The 23,568-nt window shown below is 35.9% G+C and overlaps 1 protein-coding gene across 2 annotated transcripts in view; it reads left to right on the forward strand.

Moving 5' to 3' along the window:
* The first annotated feature begins 4,873 nt into the window (after positions 1 to 4,873).
* The window catches only part of LOC111148083 (general transcription factor IIA subunit 1 like), a 56,361-nt gene continuing 37,666 nt past the window's right edge, over positions 4,874 to 23,568 (forward strand). Inside the window, exons 1-6 of one of the 2 annotated variants that reach the window (XM_022504476.1) lie at positions 4,874 to 4,900; positions 7,880 to 7,981; positions 8,158 to 8,281; positions 16,258 to 16,313; positions 18,363 to 18,447; positions 19,545 to 20,131. In XM_022504476.1, the coding sequence (XP_022360184.1) occupies positions 4,880 to 4,900; positions 7,880 to 7,981; positions 8,158 to 8,281; positions 16,258 to 16,313; positions 18,363 to 18,447; positions 19,545 to 20,131 (975 nt within the window). In that variant the 5' untranslated portion in view covers positions 4,874 to 4,879. The remainder of the gene's footprint in view (positions 4,901 to 7,879; positions 7,982 to 8,157; positions 8,282 to 16,257; positions 16,314 to 18,362; positions 18,448 to 19,544; positions 20,132 to 23,568) is intronic. The other variant, XM_022504477.1, reaches the window with a different exon arrangement.

Here is a 23,568-nt window from a genome sequence, read left to right on the forward strand (position 1 = left end):
CACAGCCCCAGTGGGTGGTAGGGATGACTCGTTATAGCTGGGTGGAGTGCAAGTCCCCACATCCCATGGGGTCTCTAGTGACATTGTGGGAATGGCTGTACCTTGTTACATGTGAGCAAGAGTAGAAGTCTAAACTCCCTGCTTTGCCTTCTCTGACAAGTATGGGATGGAGCCAATCTTCTCTATGTGTTTGACTGCAGTGGAGCAGTGTTGTTTAAGAATTTTCTGTCTTACTGCCCCTTTCCTGGTCCTTTGGCTAGAAAGAGAAGGCTTTTGTGCTTTTTTTGGTCTGTGACAGTTGGTTTTTCCGGGTTGCCCACTTCACCAGCACCCAGTTTGGGATATATGAGGCAAAAAGAAAACCGGGGAATTCCCTGCTGTGCCATTCTCTGGGTTATAAAGTCGCTAACTGGTCTGTGCTCTTCTCTCTACCATTCAGGGTCTTCTTATGTTTGTTTTATATATAATATCCAGAGGTGGTTTTTTTTTTTTTTTTTGAGCTCTATTTAGGAGGAGGAATAGGAAGAAGTGTGTCTACTCCATGTCTTCCCTGCCTCTCCTGATATTTGAAGCACCTAAGGAAACAATATAGAATATTAAGGTGCTGCCATTTACTTCTTACAAAATGAGACAAATTAGATAAGAAGAAAAGTACAGTTATTGTGGGAACAAAGCTAGTTTGTTCTCTCCAAATCGTAGCCTTAAGTTCAGTTTTATTTGTCTTTACTTCTATCTTCTCTAGGTAGAAATTTATGTTGGAAAGTTAACTGGACAATGGACATTTTCCTCGCTAACATTTCATGTTCGTATATGATTACACACGTTGTGATTTTAAGAATGAAAATGGAATCATTTGTTAGCTAGGAAATTACTGAATCCTTATCAGACCCTGATGAAACTATAGAAAAAGTAGCCGTGGGGAAAATTGTGTTTGAAGTTATCCTCCGCACTCACTGTGAGTTAATTATAATCACTAATTTTCATATGTACACAATGTATACATCTTTTTAATATTAAAATGTTTTGAAAGAGGCAACAATGTGATCATTAAGAGTTCCACTGTGTGTTAAGGTTACCAGTTGGCCATAGCCTAATGGCACAGTCATTTTAACTGAAATCATGTTGGGGTGGGGAGAGGAGTTCATCATGGTGAAGCAATATCTGATGTTCACATAATATAAGGTGATTTTGGACTACAAAATGGAAAATGTTACAATAGTACAGAATGTAAATAAATCAGAACTACCAACATTGTAACCATTTCAAAGTTACAAGGTGAGATAGAGATTATCTGCATTTTCATTTCCTGGAAGATGTGAAGGATGAGACAGTCAGAGGAACACAATACTGCTGGTTTAGTGCAGTGGTTGCAAAATGTGCAGAAACTAATTATGAATATTTGCTGTCTTAAGCCATATGCTCATAGACTAACTTGTATTTTTCATTACAGATTAAAAATATTATTTAGACTCTATACAGTTACTGAAGTGCCCTATATTTGGCTGTAGAATTTAATATGTAAAAGATAATGATCTTTTTCTAAAATACCTTTTGTAAAAAAATACTCATTCAGAGAAAGGACTTCACAGATCTGGTTTTTTCTCACAATAAGCATAGTGAAATTGTTTCTTTACTCTTGAAGTAATATCACTGAGACCTCCAGGCAAAAATAATGAGAATATACAGAATACAAAGAAATTAATCTGATTATTAGATTTGTTTAAATGTTGTAAAACTGGTGTGTGTTATAGATGAAATATTATATATTATAGTCTGTAAAGAAAGCAGGGGAAAATGAAAATCTGTTGCTCTGAATTGTGATGAGCTGCTAGGGAAAATCTTTGTGCTTTGCCGTAGGTGTAATTTCAAAGAACTGAGCGCTCAAAGAAGGACCACAGCTCAGCATTCTTTTTTTATCTTCTATTTACTAACATAAAAAATCGTCACTGAAGATTGGCCTCGCTGAAGCTTGAAGATCTAGAAATTTCAATTTTAGCATCAAAAGTGTTTTTGTGTGCAACGCACTTCCCTGATGGGTTTGAAAAATTGACAAAAGAAATACGACCATCACATAACTATAAGAGTTTGCTTGTTTGATGATAACCTGGGGTCAATGCCACCAAATATCAGTCTATAAAGTTTACTTTACATACATTTCAAATGCTTTTATGATTGACAAGAGTATTCAAAAAACTTTAAATGCTGAGATTACAGTGAGGGAAAACTAAACCTTTGGTAGTCACAATCCAATCAGACAATGGGTTCTGTATTAGTTATCTCATGCTGTGTAACAAATTTATCCCCAAATTTAACTGCTTAAAATGGCATGTATTTATTATCTCACACAGTCTCTCAGGATTAGGAATCATGAAATGCCTCGAGGGTGTTTCTAGTTCAAGGACTCTTGAAGGAATGCAGCCAAGCTGTCAGTCGGGGCTACAGTAAATAATCTGACCACCCAAATGGGGAAGGATTGATTTCCAAGCTTACTCATGTGGTTGTCTACAGGCTTCTGCTCTTTGCTGGCTACGGGTTGGAGTCTTAGTTCCTTGTCACCCAGGCTTCTCCATAGGCTACCTGAGTGCCTGAATGTCCTCACAACATGACTGCTGTTGTCTCCCAAAGTGAGAAATCTGAAGGAATTTCAAGGAGGGGAGCCACAATCATTTTTTAAAAAGATTTTATTTATTTATTTGACAAAGAAAACAAGCAGGCAGAGAGGCAAGCAGAGAGAGGAAGCAGGCTCCCTGCTGAGAGCCCGATGTGGGGCTTAATGCCAGGACCTTGAGATCATGACCTGAGCCAAAGGCAGAGGCTTAACCCACTGAGCCACCCAGGTGCCCCGCCACAGTCATCTTTAACCTCATTTCAGAAGTGATACAACACCACCTCTGCTTTATTCTATTGGCCATCCAGACAAACCATAGTACAGTGTGGGAGGGGACAACACAAGGCTGTGAATGCCAGGAGGTGAGAATCATTGTGGGCCATCATGGATGGTGGCGACCACAGGTCCAGAGCAGATTTATGACTTGGATTCACCTAGAATTCACCTAGAGATTAAAATATACCTCCTCTAAAAGCCATTGTTTATTATCAGGGAAAAATTACATCTGAGTCTACTAGTGACTATCCAGACAGACCACAAGGGGCAAATGGAAAGCTGCTGACCTTTCTCTGCCAAAGTCACATAACCTCTCTGTCACCTGAGTTTACTAAGTATACTAAGCATTAACAATTCAACTCTTAGCCACACTTTTTATGGGGATTAACGGCCAAATTTAATTTAAAAAATGAGTATGATCTATAGTATAGCCTTGAGAAGGGTAAAATAAATAAGGGAGTAATATAAAAATATGCTGTAAGATGATTACCAATCATATGCTTGTAAGAATAAACTCTTAAAACTTGATGATGAAAAGTTAGAAAACAAGAGACCTTTCAGGTTGCTTCTCAGTTTGAATAATTTAATTAGATTTTATAATATCAGTAGGAATCAGTGACTGCTTTTAGCTTTTCTATTTTGGGTGGTAGATAAGTCACTCTGAATACTTCTGGTAGTAAATTGACAGGTAGAGATACAATCATTAAAAATTACTATATAAAATTCTCAGCTTTTTTGTAAAACAGATTTCAGATACTTTTTAATTTCAGAAAGTCTTCTAAGAGGCTTCATATAAATCAGCTGCTTAAAACTCACAAATCATAAGGTACCTGACCCAGGCAAAGCAAATACAGAGCAGTAGGGCATAAATAGCTCTACTGAATTTATACATACAAATAAACAGCCAATTTTAAACCTACTATGATTTTTTAAATCATTAAATAACATAGCCATCTGGTTAAGTCAGGACCTATCTGTAAATTAGAAAGGCTATTTAAAAGACAGAGCAGTGGCAATAGATGAATTTTTCTTAAGAGTTCACATTATCTATGCTTGGATTTACTCTCAGTCCTAGTCAAGATATGCTTCTAGATGCTCTACCTTTCAGGGGAGGGAGGGAATTGTTGCAGGTCAAGAGATGGTGATTGCTACCTGAGGAGGAAAAGGAGACTGGGTAGTGCCTGGTGCTGACTTTATTTTAGCAGTGGTTCACCTAAGCTGCTTAATAGAATCAAGAGTCTCTGCCGTGAGACTCAGGTGCCAAATATTTAAACTCTCCAAGTGATTTCATTGGGCAGCCAAAGCTGAGAATTTTTGTCTTGGGACAGTAGATCTCATTTCAGAGACCATCAGAATCATCTGGAGAGCATGCTGAAATTACGGAATGCTGGGCCCCATCTCTAGAATTTCTGGTAGGTAGGTCTGGGGTGGGCTCAATAATTTGTGTTTTTAACAGGTTCCCAGATGATGCTGATTTGCTGTCCTACGCTTTGAGAATCAATCTTAGAAGAGTTTGGCTTTTGTTGTATTTTTACTAGAGTTCAGCTGTGCGCGGGGTGTAGGGGGAGGGGTGAAAATTGGTAGAAGGAGAGGGACAGAAGCCGCTAGTCTCCCCACTTTCCTGGCCCAATCCCCTTCCAAGCTGAAGGGGAACTGGAATCTACCACTGCATCGCATCTCTCCTATTTTCTGAGTCTTTATTTCACAGACTGAGTAAATAAAGGTGCTTCAGGGGTCAGTTGAACGGTCCACAGATGTTTAGATCGCGGTTAACCAGCCCATTTTAGCGGGCTTCTTCGCTCACGCACACGGTCCCTCCAAGGAACCCTGCTCAAAGCAGCCCACTAACCTTTCTCTCCTCCCTGCCCCGCCCCCAGAGTCTCTGCGTAGTTGCGCAGACGACGTGCCCGGCGTTCAAAGCGAGCAGCGAGAGGAGTTCAGGGGGGGCACCGCGTGCCGCGCAGGCGCGAGGGGAGAGGTGCCGGAGCCGCCATCATGGCCTGTGTCAACCCCGTGGTAAGGAGGACCGGCCTGGTCTGTAGGCCCATGGTCTGTGTGGAGGGAGGGATGGTCCAGGGATACGGCAGCCCAGGCCTGTTCACACGCTTTCCCCTCCTGGACCTTCACAGTCTTTCAGAAACCGTCACTCTAAGTGGCCCCTGGCTGTTCGCCTCCGCTTTTGAGGAAGCCGGTGAGGGCCAGTAGTAGCTCAGCCGGAAGTTGGAATCCGCCCGCTGAAGGAACCGCTGCCTCCTCCTCCCCACCGTTCTCGCTGGCACTGAGGCTGTTTGGAAGAGGTGGTTAGAGCTGGAGCTCGCGGTAACCCTCCAGTTTCCTGTGTCCTGAGAAAATTCCCGAGTTCAGTTGTACTCTTATTCTAATTCTTACTTCCAGTGTGGCCATTGTTGATTCTGAGCTCTATTATTTACCTGAAGTAATAAGTGATGCGGTATTTCTTGTTGCCCAGGCGTATTTTTTGAGTTCTCTCCTACCCCGCATTTCCCCATCCCGAATGCTTAAGTACGCCATTGGAATTAAACACAAACCTTAGTCTCCTACTCTTACAGTGAGAATTGACAGGCTGGCCCTTCAGCTCATAACCCTACTGTCATGAGCACTGGCCCTTTTAGCTTAAATGGCGGAAACCTCGATATCCGCGTCACCGTGATGAATTAAGCACGTTATCCCAGATGTTTCATGAAACACTTGGTCCCGAGTCTTAGGAAACCTCTACCCTAAAAGAAAGATAACCAACACAAATCTAGACCCAGTTTACTGGAAAGGCTTCCTTTTTTCCTTCTTTTTGTTCTCATTTCATTCAGCGGTCTGAGAAATTTGGGAGAAAACAAGAAAACAAGGGCACCTGGAATGGCACTTGTGAAACGCTCTATCAGTTTTTAAAGAGCTGAATTAAAGAGAAAAACAAGGATTCACCTTTATTTTCAGTTCACCTGAACAAACTTGGTATTTGGTGAAAGGCAGTGTGCTTGTCCCAGTTTGTTATTTTATGAGTTCCATGTACATATATGCAGCATAAAAGGGTCCTTTTTTAGAGACACATTATTTCATTGTTTATCCATTTTTTGATGCTAATGTATTTTAAGATACGTAAAATACTCAGGCTTGAATATAAGTTTACCATGTGTACCGTTTTATCTGATGGTGAACTCTGCGGAGGGTGTGTGAGTTTTCTTAAATAGAGAAGAGGTTAAGATGGATTTCCTGGACTATACATTGTTCTGATTAAGGTATTAGGGAAAGAATATAAAGGCTAACCTTAGTTCCAGAAGAAAAAGGTATGTTCAATACTTATTTTCCTTTTTAAAAATTGTGTTCTAATGGTTTATTTTTGACAGCTGCTCTTATACTCTGAGGGTGGATCTTTTTTTTTTTTTTTTAAAGATTTTATTTATTTATTTGAGAGAGGAAGCATGAGAGAGGAGAAGGTGGAGGGAGAAACAGACTCCCCCCTGGAGCTGGGGGACCGGTGTGGGACTCAATCCCAGGACTCTGGGATCATGACCTGAGCCAAAGGCAGTTGCTTAACCAACTGAGCAACCCAGGCACCCTCTAAGGGTAGATCTTAAGGAAGTTTTTAACCCTAGAAGTGTTTTCTTCTTGCGGTAAAAGTGATCAAACTAGCTGGGATGAACACCGAAGTATCACTTTAGTATGCCTTTATCGGGGTAAGCTGTTTGAGAAGAAGCAACTAATCTAGGGCACTTAATGGATATGCCTGTGAATAATGTGGTACTGATTGGCCTATTTATAAGCTTACCTGGGATCTTTATGGGGATTAATTTTAAACCTAACTATTCTTGATGTGAGCGGGAGTATTTAGAGAGTATTTACTGGGTAGTGTGAAAAAGCAGTCCTAGAATGCCACAATTTTTATTGCCAAATCTTGTGGAAAGGTATAGTTCATTCATGTCTTGGTTAGGTTCTGTTAGGAATCCATTTTGGTGCACTTGTACTTTTCACTTGACAGTGGTTCAGAATATTTTTTTGGACTACAGGTATTTTGGAAGTGGGATAGTTTTTGGTTACTCTCTTGTAAGTGCTTGTCTCAGTCTTACAGCTTGCAATTTATTCATATATGTGAAAGTAATATAGTGAACTCTAAAAACTCCTTTGTCCGCTTTGAGAAAATAAGTTGAAGACAGTAGGTTCGTTTCCCCCTGCCTTAAATGAATTCATGCTAAGTGAAATAAAACAGAGAATTATCATATGATCTCACTCATGTGGAATTTAAGAAACAAAATAGGATATAGCAGAAGAGAGGAAAAAAATAAAACAAGATGAAGTCAGAAAGGTGACAAATCAGGAGAGACTCGTTTTTTCTTTTTTTTTTTTTTAATTTTTTATAAACATATAATATATTTTTATCCCCAGGGGTACAGGTCTGTGAATCGCCAGGTTTACACACTTTCGGAAGAGACTCTTAATCACAGGAAACAAAATGAGGGTTGCTGGAAGGGAGGGGTGGGGGATGGGGTAACTTGATGATGTACATTAAGGAGGGCATGTGATGTAATGAGCGCTGGGTATTATATAAGACTGATGAATCACTGACCTCTCCCTCTAAAACTAGTAATACATTATATGTTAATTAATTGAATTTAAATAAAAAAAGGGAGAAGGTTAAATTCTGACAAAAACCAAGTGATGTAATTATAACCTACCATCTTGATTAATTATTATCTCATATTTCATTGTGGTTCTTTTATTGTAGATAGCCTGAGACTATGGGTCAGAAGCTAACACAATTTATGGACAGCTAAGACTATACGGTAGATCGCGTTTAGTAAGAATCTTTATGGTGGTTTTTCTTTAAACCATAAGAAAGAATACACTGCATGTATTCTTTCTTACTATTAAACATTTAATAGTTTAAACTATTAAACATTTAATAGTTTAAACTATTAAACATTTAATAGTTTAAATGTTTAAACTATTTAAACATAGTTTAAAATGTTAACAATTGCTTTTTTGTAGCCTAAACTCTACAGATCAATAATTGAAGATGTAATTGAAGGAGTGCGGGATCTATTCGCTGAAGAAGGTATAGAGGAACAAGTTCTAAAAGACTTGAAGCAGGTTTGTAGACAATACAAGTTACCCTTTTTGTTCTTTCTTCTTAAAAAACTTATAAATTTTAGTTTTAACCCCTCAATTATAGTTTAATGCTTACCCATTTATTGTGCCATCAGCTGACATTAAGAAGTTAAATACCTAAATACCTTAACTTTTAAAAAAAATTTTTTTCTCTGCAGCTCTGGGAAACAAAGATTTTGCAGTCTAAAGCAACGGAAGACTTCTTCAGAAATAGTGCCCATTCACCTGTGTTCACCCTTCCATTGCCAAACAGCTTGCACCAAACATTGCAGTCATCAACAGGTTGGATACAGTTAGTAAATTAGTACTATTTTGGTCTTCAGAACACATTCTCATTGGTGGTGGTTTTATATTAGGGTAATGTTCTTAAGGTAAGGGGGCTTGGACCTCAAAACCGTTATTATTAAATGAACACAATAAACCATCATCTTGTAATTATGGGTAACAAAATTAGGTTATTCAAGCCAGCTTTTGAAAATACTGAAGTCCAGAAAGTTGACCAACTGTTACTTCAGAGGAACAAGTTACATCATTTGTGGGCTATTGGGAATACCCTAGTTATTTCAGAGAATTTGATTGGGTTGTGTCAAGGAGTAACTGAGCCACCATTGCTAGAAAACGCAGTGGGAAAGATGGGTGGTTGCATGCTTGTGCATTCTTTATCTTTCTCTTGCTTGTTGTATATATTATAAATCTGCTATTGTACTGGAAGCAAAATAGAGAGTTAACATGAATATGGAGATTATTCAGGCTACTTCGCTGTTTTGGGTATTATATATTATGGCTAGAAATTAACCCTGTGTACTTTTCTTCATTTCTTGGACTTGAAACCTTTGCTTTTGAGGAAATAATTTTCCATATTATGTGTATCAATTTAAACTGGAAAAAAGTGGCTAAGATAAATGATACTGTTTTATCTTTCTAGCCTTTATTCCTTCTTTTCTGATTCTTAAAATTTTTATACTATCCTAATGTATGTGTGTGTTGTCTGTATGTCTGCATGCAACACACACACACACACACACACACACACACACACACACACACAGGTTTTATTTTGTTTAGTTGAATTAGATTGATGTCTGCCAGAAGTGAGGGTAGATTTTGGGTTGGATTGTCAGTAATAACTAGGTTGTTCATTGCACACTTGGGAAAATTCAAAGGAAAATCACGTGGGACAAGGTAAAGAGAAAATAGTAAGGAGGCTAGTATCTTGTTTATTATAAAACAAGAGAATTTAAGTGTGGCAGCAATTATAACTTAAAAATGAAATAAGTTAACAATGAATATTGAATTCCCAGATGTAAATTTTATCTAATGTTATGCTTCTAAAGTATAACTTTACTCTGTTAGCCACAGCAGTTTTAATTACTAAGTTGACACTTTGAAACATTTTACCTCAGTTTCTATAGTTTTGATTATGCTTTTGTTTTTAACGTTTTTTTTTTTTAATTTTTTTTTTTTTAATATTTTATTTAATTATTTGTCAGAGAGAGAGAGGGAGAGAGAGCAAGCACAGGCAGACAGAATGGCAGGCAGAGGCAGAGGGAGAAGCAGGCTCCCTGATGAGCAAGGAGCCCGATGTGGGACTCGATCCCAGGACGCTGGGATCATGACCTGAGCCGAAGGCAGCTGCTTAACCAACTGAGCCACCCAGGCGTCCCTGTTTTTAACGTTTTTATTAGGTCATCCCTTTTCTCTATTTAAATAACATTATTTTCTTTATTGAAGAACTTTAAAGATTTTCTTTCTTTCTTTCTTTCTTCCTTTTTTTTTTTTAACCTAGGAGTGACTTGGAGGGTGGCCAGTGTGGAGGAATGAAAGATTAGACTGTTTTTTTATCAAAAGCAGTTAACACTTTTCAGGTTCTTTGTCATTCAAAATTGCAATACTTGTTTTTGCCGCAAGATGGTAATATTAGCAGTGATTTAAATCACAAAATAGTCTTGCAACTAATATGTCTAGCTGGCTTTCATTCCGCACTGTATTCCTATTCTCTTTCTTGGAAGTTAGAATAATAGAAATAATTACATTTAAACAAGACAGTTTTTATTCTTTTCTACATCATTTATAATGAAAAGACTTAGGAGGAAGTACATGTCCTTTAAAAATGCATTACAAGCCTTGTTTTTATCCCTCTTCATTTCTAGGTTCCCTAGAATAAGATTCTTGAAGTAAATAGCCTCATAAAATTGAAGTACTTCTTAATTATATCTTCTCATTGTAGGCTTTTAAAAGCCTGATTAAAATAATCTAAACTAACTTCTACAACCTTTTTATCTCTTGATAACAAGTTCGAATTAAATCTACAATGGAGTAAGTCATTTGCCTTTGTTCCATCTTTAAAGCTTTTTGCTCTATCATATTTTCTTTGACTCTGTTATCCATTTGCTTAATAATTTCCTGTATTTTCAGTTGTCAACTTTTTTTTGGTCTCAGGACCCCTTTACACTCCTAAAAATGGAGGACCTTAAAGAGCTTTCTTTATGTGGGTTGTTAAGTATCTATTTACCATATAAAAGCTTAAAACTGAGAAACTTAAAAAAGTTTTATAAATTTCAAAAATTTATAATATGTTAACATAATTACATATATTTGTTAAAAGTAACTTTTCCAGAACAAAAAGTATTTAATGAGAGGAGTGGCGTTGTTTTACTTTTCTGAAAATCTCTTCAAATGTCTGGCTTAATATAAGGTAGCTGGATTCTCATATCTATTTCTAAATTCAGTCTGTTGTGATACATAGTTTTGGCTAAAGTATATGAAGAAAATCTAGCCTTCCACAGATGTATAATTGGAAAAAGAGTGTTTTTATAGCAATTTCAGGTAACTTGATACTACACTAAAACTAAACAAGTGTTAGTTTCTAAGAGTTTAGCTACAAGGTGGAATCTGAAACTTCGTCAGTGGACTTTGTAATGTTAAAAGATCACTGGTGTGTCTTGCACTTTGAATGACTCCTTAACCTGTGTGTGGTTTTGTAACATAAGTTAGTTACTTGGAAAATACTGTTTGACTGAGTTATGCACTTGACAAATTGTTCATTATACAAGATTTAAAAATACTATTAATATCACCACACATTTCTTCAGAAAAATTGGAAAGCTATCAAGCTCACTGTGGTGGATATAAAGTTTACAAAATTAAGATTTTTGGTTGAAAGCTTGAATTTTACCATTGCCAAACAAATACTGTCAGTTTCTTTTCCTTGAGGTGACGGGCACATTTGGTTCATTTAAAAAAAAAAATAAATGACTGCCAAATATCTGTCTGAATAACCATAGTTTGTGTCACTTATTCTTTCAAGTAAAAATGTTTCTTAAAAAGGAGAGGCTAGATCAGCTCTCAACTTAAATAATAGCACCAGTCCTTTTCCATGTACTTCCTTGTGTATCTGTATGCGGCAGAAATGCTTTGTGTTCTTCCCATTTCATCCACAGAATATTAAAAGAAAGTATCTTCAAAGGTTGAAATTTTATAAAAATAGTTCTTTATGATTACATTTAGGAACTTCTTTAGTGAAACTGTTTTATTGTTGCTGTTGTTTATCTTTTTTACTGTGAGTGGGTGGTGATGGAGAACAAATAAAGGGGCCACTAGCAGGTTTGGTAATACTGCTTTAATTCATGCTAAGATGCCCTCTTTCTCTCTCTCTCTTTCCCTTTCCTTCTCTCTCTCTCTTTGTCTTTCCTTGCCTCCCTCCCTCCCTTCCTTCCTTCTTCTTTTTTTTTTTTTTTTTTTTTAAATAAAGTAGGCTCTACACCCACCCAGTATGCAGCCCATTGGAGGGCTTGAACTAATGACTTTGAGATCAGGACCTGAGCTGAGATCAGGAGTCAGATGCTAAGGGCCCCTGGATGGATCAGTTGGTTGAGCCTCCACCTCTTGGCTTTGGGCTCAGGTCACGATCTTGGGGTCCTGGGATGGAGCCCTGTGTTGGGCTGTGTGCTCAGTGGCCAGTCTGCTTGAGATTGTCTCTCTCCCTCTTCCCCTTCCCCAGCTCGTGTACATGCAGTTTCTCTCTAAAAATAAAATCTTTAAAAAAAGAAGTTGGAGACTTAACCAAATGAGGCCACCGAGGCACCCCAAAGTGCCTTCACTTTTACTCATCATTGCTCTGCACTGTAAGTGCAAATGTCAAAAAAGAAAAAAAAAATGAGAAATGAAAAAAAAAAGATTTTTATTGTCTTGGTATTATAAAAAATAGTCTGACCTTGTGAACACCCTGAAAGGGTCTCATGGACCCCTGGGGGTTTGCAAAGTACAATTTAAGAACTGCTATTTTATCCTTGGCGTAATTATATATAGTTTGTAATCCACTTTTTAAAAAAGACAATGTTTTTAGAACTCTACATTCACAACAAACTTAAGAGAAGGTACAGAGACTTCTCCTATACCTCTTGTCCCCAGTCATGCATCATCTCTTCAGTTATTAACATCCCCCACCAGAGGGTTTCATTTGTTAACAATTGATGAACCTACATTGACCTGTCATAAACACCAAAGTCCATAGGTCACGTTATTGCTCTTGGTGTTGCATGTACCATGTGTTTCTGCAAATTTATAATGACATGTATCCATCATTACAGTGTCTTACAGAGTATTTTTATTGTCCTAGAAATCCTCTGTACTCCTCCTATTCATCCTTTCCTACCATACCAACTCAAGGCAACCATTGATATTTTTATCGTCTCCATTGTTTTACCTTTTTCAGAATGTCCTATAGTTGGAATCAATCATGTAGTATCTAGCCTTTTCAGATTGGCTTATTTTACTTAGTAATATGGTATTAGGATTCCCTCATATCTTTTTGTGGCTTGCTAACTCATTTCTTTTCAACACTGAATGATATTCCATTGTCTGGATGTGCCAGTTTATTTAATTGTTCACCTGTAAAGCACATCTTGGATGCTGCCAAGTTTTGGCAATTAGGAATAAAGCTGCTGTGTGGAGGCTTATGTGTGGATGTAAGTTTTTAACTTCTTTGGGTAAATATCAAGGAGAGTGACTACTGGGTTGTATGCTTAGTTTTGTAAGGCACCACCAAATTTTCTTTCACGTGACTGTGCCATTTTACATTCCCACCAGCAGTGAGTGAGGGTTCCTGTTGTTCCACATCCTTGCCAACATTGGGTGTTATCAGTGTTGTGGATTTTGTCCATTTTTAATTTAATGTAGTGGTGTCTCATTGTTTTAATTTGCATTTTCTTGATGACTTACGATATGGAGCATCTTAAATGTGTATTTGCCATCTATATCTTCTTTGGCAAAGTGTCTCTTAAGGTCTTTGGCCCATTATTGGGTTGTTATGGTTGAGTTTTAAGAGTTCTTTGGTTATTTTGGATAATAGCCCATTATCATATATGTCTTTCATGATATTTTTTTCCAACCTATGTCTTTTCATATCATCTTGATTTTTTTTTTAAAGGAGTTTTAAGTTTTTATAAAACCTGGCTTATTAATTATTTCTTTCATGGGTTGTGCCTTTGGTGTTGAATCTAAAAAGTCATTGCCATATTCCTGGTCATCTAGATTTTCTTCTATCTTCTAGGAATTTTGTAGTTTTGCATTTTACATTTAGTTCTGATCTATTTTTAGTCATTTTTTTTGAAGGGTATAAAGTATGTGTCTAGTTTCATGTTTTTTGCATTGGATAGCCAGTTCAGACATTTGTGGAAGAGACTATCTTTGTGCCATTGTATTGCCTTGGCTTTTGTGTTAAAGATCAAGTGACTATGTTATGTGGGTCAGTTTCTTGGCTCTCTGTTCTGTTCCATTGATGTGTTTGTCTATTCTCTGACCAGGTAACACTACCTTGATTACTACAGCTTTCTAGTAAGTCTTGAAGTGGGGCAGTGTCAGTTCTCCAACTTTTTCTCCATGAATATCACATTGGCTCTTCTGGGTCTTTTGCTTATAATTCACTTGTGAGAGAGAAATGGGATTGCATTAATAATAACCTCAGAATAATAGGTGTAAACTAGGACTGTCCTGGGTTAACTGAGACGTAGGATTCACTTTGTCCATGATTGTCCTATTTCTAGAGCAATTCAGATCTGTGCTATTTGGTCTTCATGTCACATAGTTTTTTTGATGAAACTATCATTGTATGAGCAAGAAAGGGAAGAATAGGAATTTTGAGAAGTTTGTGATGGCTTTCATCTTTGAGTGTTCAGACTCCTTCAGGTACAAACTACATGTCCAACTGTTGTTGAATTTAGATCTGGTGAAAATTTCAACAGTGCTGTTGGTTCTTGATGTGATTTGAGGTAGAATATTCAGTTTGGTTATCAGAGATGTGTATATGCTAATGAGTAGTCAAAAAGAATATTGACCAGTCTTTGCACCTCTTGAGTCACGTGACTTGGATATTAAGATTTGGAATGGTTTAAAGCAGGACCAAGAATTGTGAAGTTATTAACTGCCTTACTGTATCAAAGACTTCTTGGTGTGTAAGAAAGAAATACTCTTGTAGATGTCACAATGTAGCATCTTTTCTTAATTTACACTTCTTAAATTACATTTGTGGGATTGAATTCTTTCTATATTGTAAAGCCTATGGTTTGTGAAATTTAATATTTCTAGAATATATACATGAAGACCAAAATTCTAACACTTTTAGTTTAAGTAAAGACACATATTCAGTTAAAACTTAATTGGGTATTGAAACCATCTTGGATATTTTCAAAAGCATGTTTCAGGCACATGTAATGGTATATATAATTTGTGGAAGTATGTAAATGGTGCATTTAGTATCAAAATTAACTAGGAGCTGCATGAAACTTCGCTATAAAACTGTTCAATGCTTTTATTCTGATGACTATAAAGGAACTCTTAAACTCTCTTATAGCTCTGTTTGATTTATATAAGATTAGAGAATTATCCTTTAGGATTTATTGCAAGGTATTTAAAAGAGGGGGAATTGTTGCTATTTTTCCTCAAGAAATTCATTTAATTGCTTTAGACAGCGTGTTAACAGATTTTTGTTTCCTCTCAGGCAATGGCTTCAGCTGTACCAGCTTAAGCTTCGCTCACTTCAGCTAATTAAGACTAATACCCTTGTGTTCCTGCCACACCAATTCTTTCTACTTTAGCCTTTCTAAAAGAATGCCTGTTAATAAGCAAAGCCATAGATGAACGGAGGATAAAAATAATTTTCTGCTTCATTAATCATCAATCTCTGTAGCTTCACTTCTGTTATTCTAATGTGGGAAGAATGGTTAGTTAAAAAAAATATTTGCTCTTCTGAGTGACTTGCTGTTTATAATGGAGTCATTCTAGTGTCAGAAGCAAATCTTAGGGACAATTTAATGTGGTCTGTGAAAAAACACCATAATAAACATTACATTTAATATATATGTGCTCCATAAACATGCTGAAACATTCTCTTTTTTATTAAAAGGTGAAATGATAGTGTAACAGTCATGTTCAGCTAGGTAAAATCAACCTTGAGGTAAAGTTTAAGGTTATGTTGATCTCCTGAGGTCTTTCTACTATAGTTACTATTTGTTTTTTACACTTATTTTTTAATGCTTCCATTTCCAACCATTAGGCAAATGTTTTAGCTATATTAAAAACAAAGAGATAGCATAGGAAATTGGTAGATAATAAAGAAAAGATATGTGAGATTGCAACTTTAATGCAGGTTGAGGTGGTCTTCCCCTAGGAATTTGTTCTCTTTTATTTTTCTTAGTAGTCGTACTTGTTTCATGAAAGACTTGTGGAGACGTGTTATTCATTTATTCCTAAAACTATGTAGTTGTGCTGGCTAAAGTATTATAAATAACTTTTCCTGAAATGAATGAATGGGAATTTCTTTTGAGCCTATAAAATTTAGAATGGTTTATGTTGGGTTACATTTTTTTTGCTCAATAATATAGTCTTTTGGAAATGTGCTACTTGAATAAATACTACCTTTTCTCCTCTGTGAGATGTTGTAATGGAGATTTAGTGCTACATTGACTTAATAAAAATAACCTAGGTATTTTCTTGTGGATTTCTATACTATGGTATACTTGATAACAAATATTTTCTTTTGGTACTTAAAACAGGTTAGTTATAAAATCTTTATCTGAAGTTTTTTGGGAAAAAATATAGTTAAATTCGTTTACCTCACTTGCAATTAGGAAGTTTAGAACTCACCATGGTCAGACATGCTAGTGATGGAAAACATTTTTTTAAAACAAGCTATACTTAGCAGTTTTATTAAACTGGTAAATTGTAACAAATGTATAATATTTATTTTGTTTTCTATATAGCATCATTAGTTATTCCTGCTGGTAGACCTCTTCCCAGATTTACTACAGCAGAACTGGTATGTAGCCTGTTTAGGATATTTTTTTTTTTTAAGATTTTATTTATTTATTTGACAGAGATCACAAGTAGGCAGAGAGGCAGGCAGAGAGAGGGAAGCATACTCCCCGCTGAGCAGAGAGCCCGATGTGGGCTTGATCCCAGGACCCTGAGATCATGACCTGAACCGAAGGCAGAGGTTAACCCACTGAGCCACCCAGGCATCTTTAGGATATATTTTTAAAGATATGCCTCACTTTTAGTGAATGGTAGCAGGAGGCTAGGCATAGGTATAATTCATAATCCCCCATTTGAATGAGAAAAGATGTAGTAAGGGATGGGGAGATAGGAATAACTTCTAAAATGTACATGTTGCAAAAACTGAGGAGTTTTAGAATTGACATATTCTTTACCAACTTTTCCTGTCTTCCAGAGCAGTTGTTAGCATCTGCCAGTAGTATATATAAATATTGTTGTTAGTATCTATAAGGTCAGGAAATTTCTGAAGTTAAATTCTATGGAGTTTTAACACACAGTATAATGTTATATACTAGGTAGATCCTAAATAAATGATGTTGATACTTTCTGATTTTTTTTTTTTTTGGCAAGTTGAGCTACATAATAGTTCTTCTTTTTATTTAAGTGAAGTATTTTGGCCATTTTTTGTCTTTGTGTTGTAGAGATTTAGAGAATAGGTGTCCCCCCACCCCCGAAGATTTGGAGCAGAAAATAAATTACAACTTGTATTTAGAAAATTGAGTAGTTTTCAGGTGGGGAAATAATAGCACTTTTTCTCTTTTACCTTTCTTCAGTGGTATATAATCCACTGTTTTTCACCTTTCAGCCCACTTTCTGGGCCAAAAGGGTTGGTAGGCTGTTAATTTCCATTTCTTTATTAAATACAAAATCATACCCCTTACCAAGAGTTTTGGGAAGAATGGTGCTGTTTTTGATAGGAAACCAATGAAAAATTTCAATGCCTTTGAAATTCTTGAGACTACTTTTTCTCCTGGTTAAAGAAATAATACACTAATAGTAAAAACAAATTTATAAAATAAAAAGCAAAAGAGCCCTGCAGTATTGTACCCCAAAGATAACTGTTTTAACTGATGTATATCCATCTAGCATTCTTTCATGAAAGTTACCTTAATTTTCAAGGTAGAAGTAGGCACATCTCTGTGCTGGTTCTGTGTTTTTACTTAGTAATATAGATGGATCCTTTTCCCTGCCAGTTAAATATTGACTAACCTTAGTTGATGTATCATTTTCATTAACTGATATTTTATTAATGGACATTTATTTTTAGTTTTTTTCTAATATAATTGATAATACTTGTAGATAAGTTTTTGTGTATTGGTATGATAGCAGGTAGTGAGGATAAATTCTTAGAGGTGGAATTTCTTGGTCAAAGATTATGCACATTTTCAATTTGGTTATATATTGTGAAATTGCTCTCCAAAAAGTTAGTACATGCATATTCATACAAGCAGTGGTCTGAGAAAACTGTGTTTTGTTTTTTTTTTTTTTAAATCACATCCTTACCAATATTGGATGTTTTTAATCAATCTTATAAGTTTTTGTAGGTCTGGTAGGCAAAAACTTTTTTGTCTTTTGACTTAGCATTTAAAAAAAAATGGAAAACCCTGAGGTTTATTGATTCTAAAATAAAAATTGTACACTATCGTATTAACTAATTTAAAGTACCATTAGGATCAACCTATGGACTAGAGGGCTCTTATAAACAGCTGTGTTTCTTGTATCTGACAATTTGAGGATCAGGGACTCATGCAAAGTTATGTAGTGGGGAAGTTTTAGGAATTAGTGTTCATACCATTTACTAAGACTTTATTGGCTTCATTGCGAATAGCCATAGAACAGAATTCTTTTTATCTTTAAATGATCTAAATCAAATATTGAAAAGCTGTTTTATTCAAAGAACTTAGCCTCAATGTTAAATGTCCAACCATTGTCCTGTTGTCTGAATCAGACTTTTTTTAATCCCTATGAGATCAGGAAAAAAGATAAAAGGAAAGCCTTTTTCTAACTTTCTAATTAAATTTCTCATATCTAGGGCACCTCAAACTGTAGTGCAAGTTTCAATTTTCCTGGTTATCCTATTCATGTACCAGCAGGTGTGACACTACAGACTGCATCTGGTAAGGGTATAGTCCCCATTAAATTTTGTTTTGTTTTGTTTTGTTTTTTGTTTTAACACTGGTACTGACTGCTGGATGTTAATTTTTGTGATTTTTAATAAACTGTATACTAGAAGTTACTGAAGTTACAGGAACTTTTTAAAATATAACTTATTTTAAGAACAATAATAAGTGGTGGTTATTCCTGTTGTGGAGGCAGCCTACCATAAAAGACACTGTACGAAATTTGTCCTGTAACTTATTCCCGTTTCTTTTTCCCAGCATTATAGAAGTTGCTTTATATATGTTTCTTTAATTCAAATCAATTACCTAAATTCTGACAAATGCAAAGGAACACATCTGTGTCCCTGCTAGCTCTAATCAAGAAAAACTAAAGATGACATTGATCAACCTTTGCCGCCTTTGGTACTGGAGATCATGTGGTAGAATATCCAAAAAGTTTTGAGAGTAACCAAACTTTGCTTTTTCAGAGTACTATGTCTTGATTTGAAAGAGAATCCTATCTATTCTTTAGGTTTTTGCAAAGTTTAAAGCACCTAACTCTGTGCTCAAAAGAATAAATTTCTTCCTCTTCCTTTTTAGCGTTATTTTAAAGGAAAAAAGGGAGGAGGGGATTTGATAGCTTTTGAAATTACTTAACTCTTTTTGGATAGCATTACCTTATAGTAGTTACATGGTACCTTAGAGATCTTAAATACATGAAATACATTCTCCATTATTATGTTTGTTAAAATCCCAGTTTGGGTTGGTAACATAGTAATTTATCAAACAATGGGACAGGTCCATGGAGTAAGTATCAGTGGGTCTGTATGTATCTCAAAGTGTGCCATATAAGCAAGCAGTAAAAAAGGCTAGAGTTCAAGTGAGATGGCTTTAATTGTTAAAAGTAGAGTAATACATATTTATTGTAGAAAACACAATCTGAAGAATAAAATAAAAACTTGTAGAGAAAACTATTAACTTACTGATGTGTTTTTGGACAGCCTGTTGTGCCTGAGAGTTGGTTGGTTTCTTTCTTTCTTTCTTTCTTCTTTTTTTGATTTTTAGAGGAAATTAGGTTTCTGTCTTACTTACGGTACTATTTTCTCCTTTTTGAGGTCACCTTTATAAAGTCAATGTACCAGTTATGGTGACACAGACTTCTGGAAGAGCAAGTATTCTACATCCAATTCAGCAAGTATTTCAGCAGCTTGGGCAGCCTTCAATAATCCAGACCAGCATTCCATGCCTGAACCCATGTTCTCTCCACGTGACTGCTGAAAAATCACAGAGAATAGAAACTGTGCTCCAGCAACCCACAGTTCTTCATTCTGGGATGGTGGATAGGAAACATTTGCAAAATGCAGCCAGTGATACACTTGTATTTCCTGGAAATGAGCGTGAAATCATGTCTGAAGCTTTGTTGAGTCAGCCAGAAAGCCCTCAGCATATCCATCTTCCAGGTGTTGTGTTTCCTCCACAGGTCTCTCAGATAGATGAACACGGGGAGCCAGTGCTTGGTGTTTCAGGCGGCATGACTCAAAATCTGAATGGTGTGCCCCTCTCCACTGGCCGAAAGGGGGCCCAGCACCAACACATGTCTGATATTCAGCTTCATGTTTTTAAAAATAGGACGTTTGGATGTGATTCTGTAAAGCAGCCAAGAAATACAGAGGAGCCCAGCAGCCTATCTGTCTCAGAGAAGGTAGTTCTCTGTTGAAGTGAATGGTATTAGGGGACAGATAGTGGCCTGTGATTTGACATCCTGAGGGTTTTTTAAAAGCTGTAAGGTACTCAGAAGTATAAGTGTTCTGTTTTTTCCTTTAGATTATTTATTACTGCTTTTAATATAGTAATCCGTTCCTATAAATGCCCAGCATTTCAGACTTTTAATTTCAGTTAATAAATTAGAATAGTCTTCGAAGAAAATGGATTTGTTTTAAAATAATCCATATTACCTCTACCTTACATTGTGAGAATGTTCATTTGCGTATAAATTTAAAAGACCCAGAAATCAATCCTAATAATTAACTGAAAATAAATGAATATTTTGAGGTAATTCTTAATATACAAAAGAGGTCCAAAGTTTTTTTTTTTTTTTTTTTTTAAGAAGCTCTACCAAATTTTCCTGAACTCCATAAGAAACTTTTCCCTTATCTTGAGACTACTTTATTTCTCCCTGTTTGCTGAAATATGAGTTAATGTCTTTTGGAATTCAAACTACTAAAAAATAGCTCCTAATTGACTTTGCACATTGAGAAAAGGTTCAAATTATTAATTTCCAAGGAATTCATGGTGAAGGCAGACAGATTGATGGAGAATTTTGGATGGTAAAATTAAAAAAGAATCTTGCATTCTTTTTACAAATGTAAAATATGTCTTATGGCTAACTCTATAAGGTTTAGTCACATAAGACAATTAATTAATGGTCTATGTGTCTAGCTAATGGTTTAGTGGCCCCCTAGAACTGCTGTACAAACCTGTAGCAGTGGATAGTAAAGTGTTACTTTAACATTTTCCTAGATGGAAGGGAAAGTTACAGTGTACAGTGAAGGGTAATGAACGAAGAAAATGATTGTAAAACTGTTGGACCCGTTTAGAAAGTTTCTGTTGTTTGATGAAGCCTGTTCAGAATCTTGTAGCAAGTTGAGGTTTGGTATAGAGTATAAAGATTAAAATGTTTTTTGAGTATTATTTCATTATATTTTCCACATAATACATAAAATTTAAGAAATGTAGGCTAAACTCATAATTAGGAAACATTTGTTTTTGAGGTAAAAAAAATACCTGTGAATTTAAAATAAGTGTTTTCATTACTTAAGACTTTTGGAGGCATTTTTATCCCAGACTCTGTATGAACTTTGCAGAGTTTTGGTGTGAGGATTCAAGGACTTACTCTACTGTTACTTATGAGATGTCACCTTGTACTTTGTTCTGAAATGGCAAAATAGATTAGTTAAGGGAGATTAATCAAGAATTGTTTAGGGGATAGTGGTCGAGAACTTAGGTTGAAGCCACAATAGGTTCAAATTCCAGATTCACCGTTTACAAACAAGCTATGTAATGTTACTCTCTGAAATTCAGTTATAGTCTGTAGACTGGGCATGAAACCAACCTCATAATTTAAAAAATTATCAGAGATGATTTGTATACAGCTTGTAATAGCTTCTGGGACCACAGTAAGCTTTAGGTTAGTATGGGCATGTGATAAATTGGGTAACTTTTCATATAACTCTTTGGTTAGTTTTAAAATAGAGCTATATTTAAAACACAAAAATCCAAGTAGCCAAAAGTATTTACTTCATAAGGTATTTTTTTTTATTAATATACAGTAGGGTCTTTTCAAATAGTAATCTGGTAAAGTTGATGCTGATAAAATTTTTGCAAGAATTATAAATAGGTTTTCTTTCTTTCTTTTTTTTTAAAGTAGCTTTTTAGTGAATCTTACTGCTTAAAGCAAGTTACAATTAAGTATACATGTTTACTTTTCCTGTGTAGACTACCAGAGATCTAGTTTCTATGTAGGTTTAACATTCTTGCTGTTACATAAAATGTATTTCTGACAATTTTAGATATCTTAAAATGCGTATTAGTATGTTGGATTATTCTTAAGTGTGGGGATTTTGTTTTATAGTCTTAGGATGCTACAGAGAACTAGAAACTTGGGTTTTCATTGAACTCCAAAAAGTAGGAGTAGAAGGAGAGAAAGGGGTATGGTAATGTATCTTCTGTAACTGTTTTTATCTCTTGACTGCACTCCCTATCATTGTCATTGCCCCACCTCCAAATACTGCCATTTCTGCTGCCTCATCTTTTAATTCTTTACCTGTCTGACTGCAACCTGTTACCTTCTTTCTGAGCTCCTTTTATGTCTCTCTCCTATTTCCAAAGGTTCTGTCCTCAGACATTCTCTTTTTACTTGAAGTTTTCTTTGGACAATCTCCTGGATTATTACAGTTTTAACTACTGCCTATTTGTTGATGACTGTGTTTCTAACCATATTACTCCCTTGAGCTTCATTCTTCTATCTGTTTGCCTTTTAGACAGTGCTACCTGAATGTCACAGCAATTCATTGATCCTCATCAGAGGCATGCATGGTACCACTGTCTAGTTGGTCTCCCATGCTAAGGATTTAACAATTAACTTTTGGCTCTTTTCCCCCCGTATTCTCCTTATATCATGTACTTTTAAAAAATTATCTTTAAGATTGCTGTAGAGCGTATACAACATACAGTTTATCATTTTAACCATTTTTAGCTATACAGTTTAGTGGCATTAAGTATGTTGATGGTTGCACAACCATCACTACTATCCGTCTCTAGAACTTTTTCATTGTCCCAAACCAAATCTCTGTACCCATTATATAATAATTTCCCATTACCCCCTCCATGTAGCTCCTGCTAACTTGTACTTTCTGTCTCTATGAATTTGATGCATCATAATTGGAATCATAAAATATTTATCCTTCTGTGACTGGCTTATTTCACTTAGCAGAAGATTTTCAAGGTTCATCCATGTCATAGTATGTGTCAGAATTTCATTTCTTTTTAAGACTGCATCATGTCATTTGATAACTTTATAACTTCAGTACTAAATATTTTAGGACTCTCTTCCCTCTTTTCCCTCTCTTCTGCTATTGTCCTCATTGTCTCTCATTTAAGATAATATAATAGTTTCCTAAATAATTTATTAACCTGTAGTCTGCTTTTTTCACTCCACTCCTCCCAGTCCAATGAGTTTCTTACTTTTTTTTAATTTCATGCCTACTACTTGGGTGGGAGCACCAAACTGATTGATTCTCTATTAACCTTGGTGTATCCATCTTTCTGTTGCTTTTGTTTTTCCCTCTGCTTGGTGCCTGAATCTTCTCCTCCCATCCTCCCATCCTCCTCTCTGTCTAATTGCTTCTTATGAAGCAATTAATACTTAATACCACTTAATACTTCCTCCAGAAATTTTATTTCAGTGCCTCTCTACTCTCCCCTCATTTTTGGATTGGCTATATATCTCTTCTGTGTTATTATTGCACCTTAAGCATGTGTGTGTCATAATGTAGTTAAAAGCTGCATTAAAGTGTCCTGTTTGCCTTGAGAGGTACGTTTTATTAATCTTTGTATACATAACCCCTAAGAATATATATA

Source organism: Enhydra lutris, unplaced genomic scaffold, assembly GCF_002288905.1.
Source record: "Enhydra lutris kenyoni isolate GAN:26980312 unplaced genomic scaffold, ASM228890v2 scaffoldscaffold18, whole genome shotgun sequence".
Taxonomy (NCBI): Eukaryota; Metazoa; Chordata; class Mammalia; order Carnivora; family Mustelidae; genus Enhydra; species Enhydra lutris.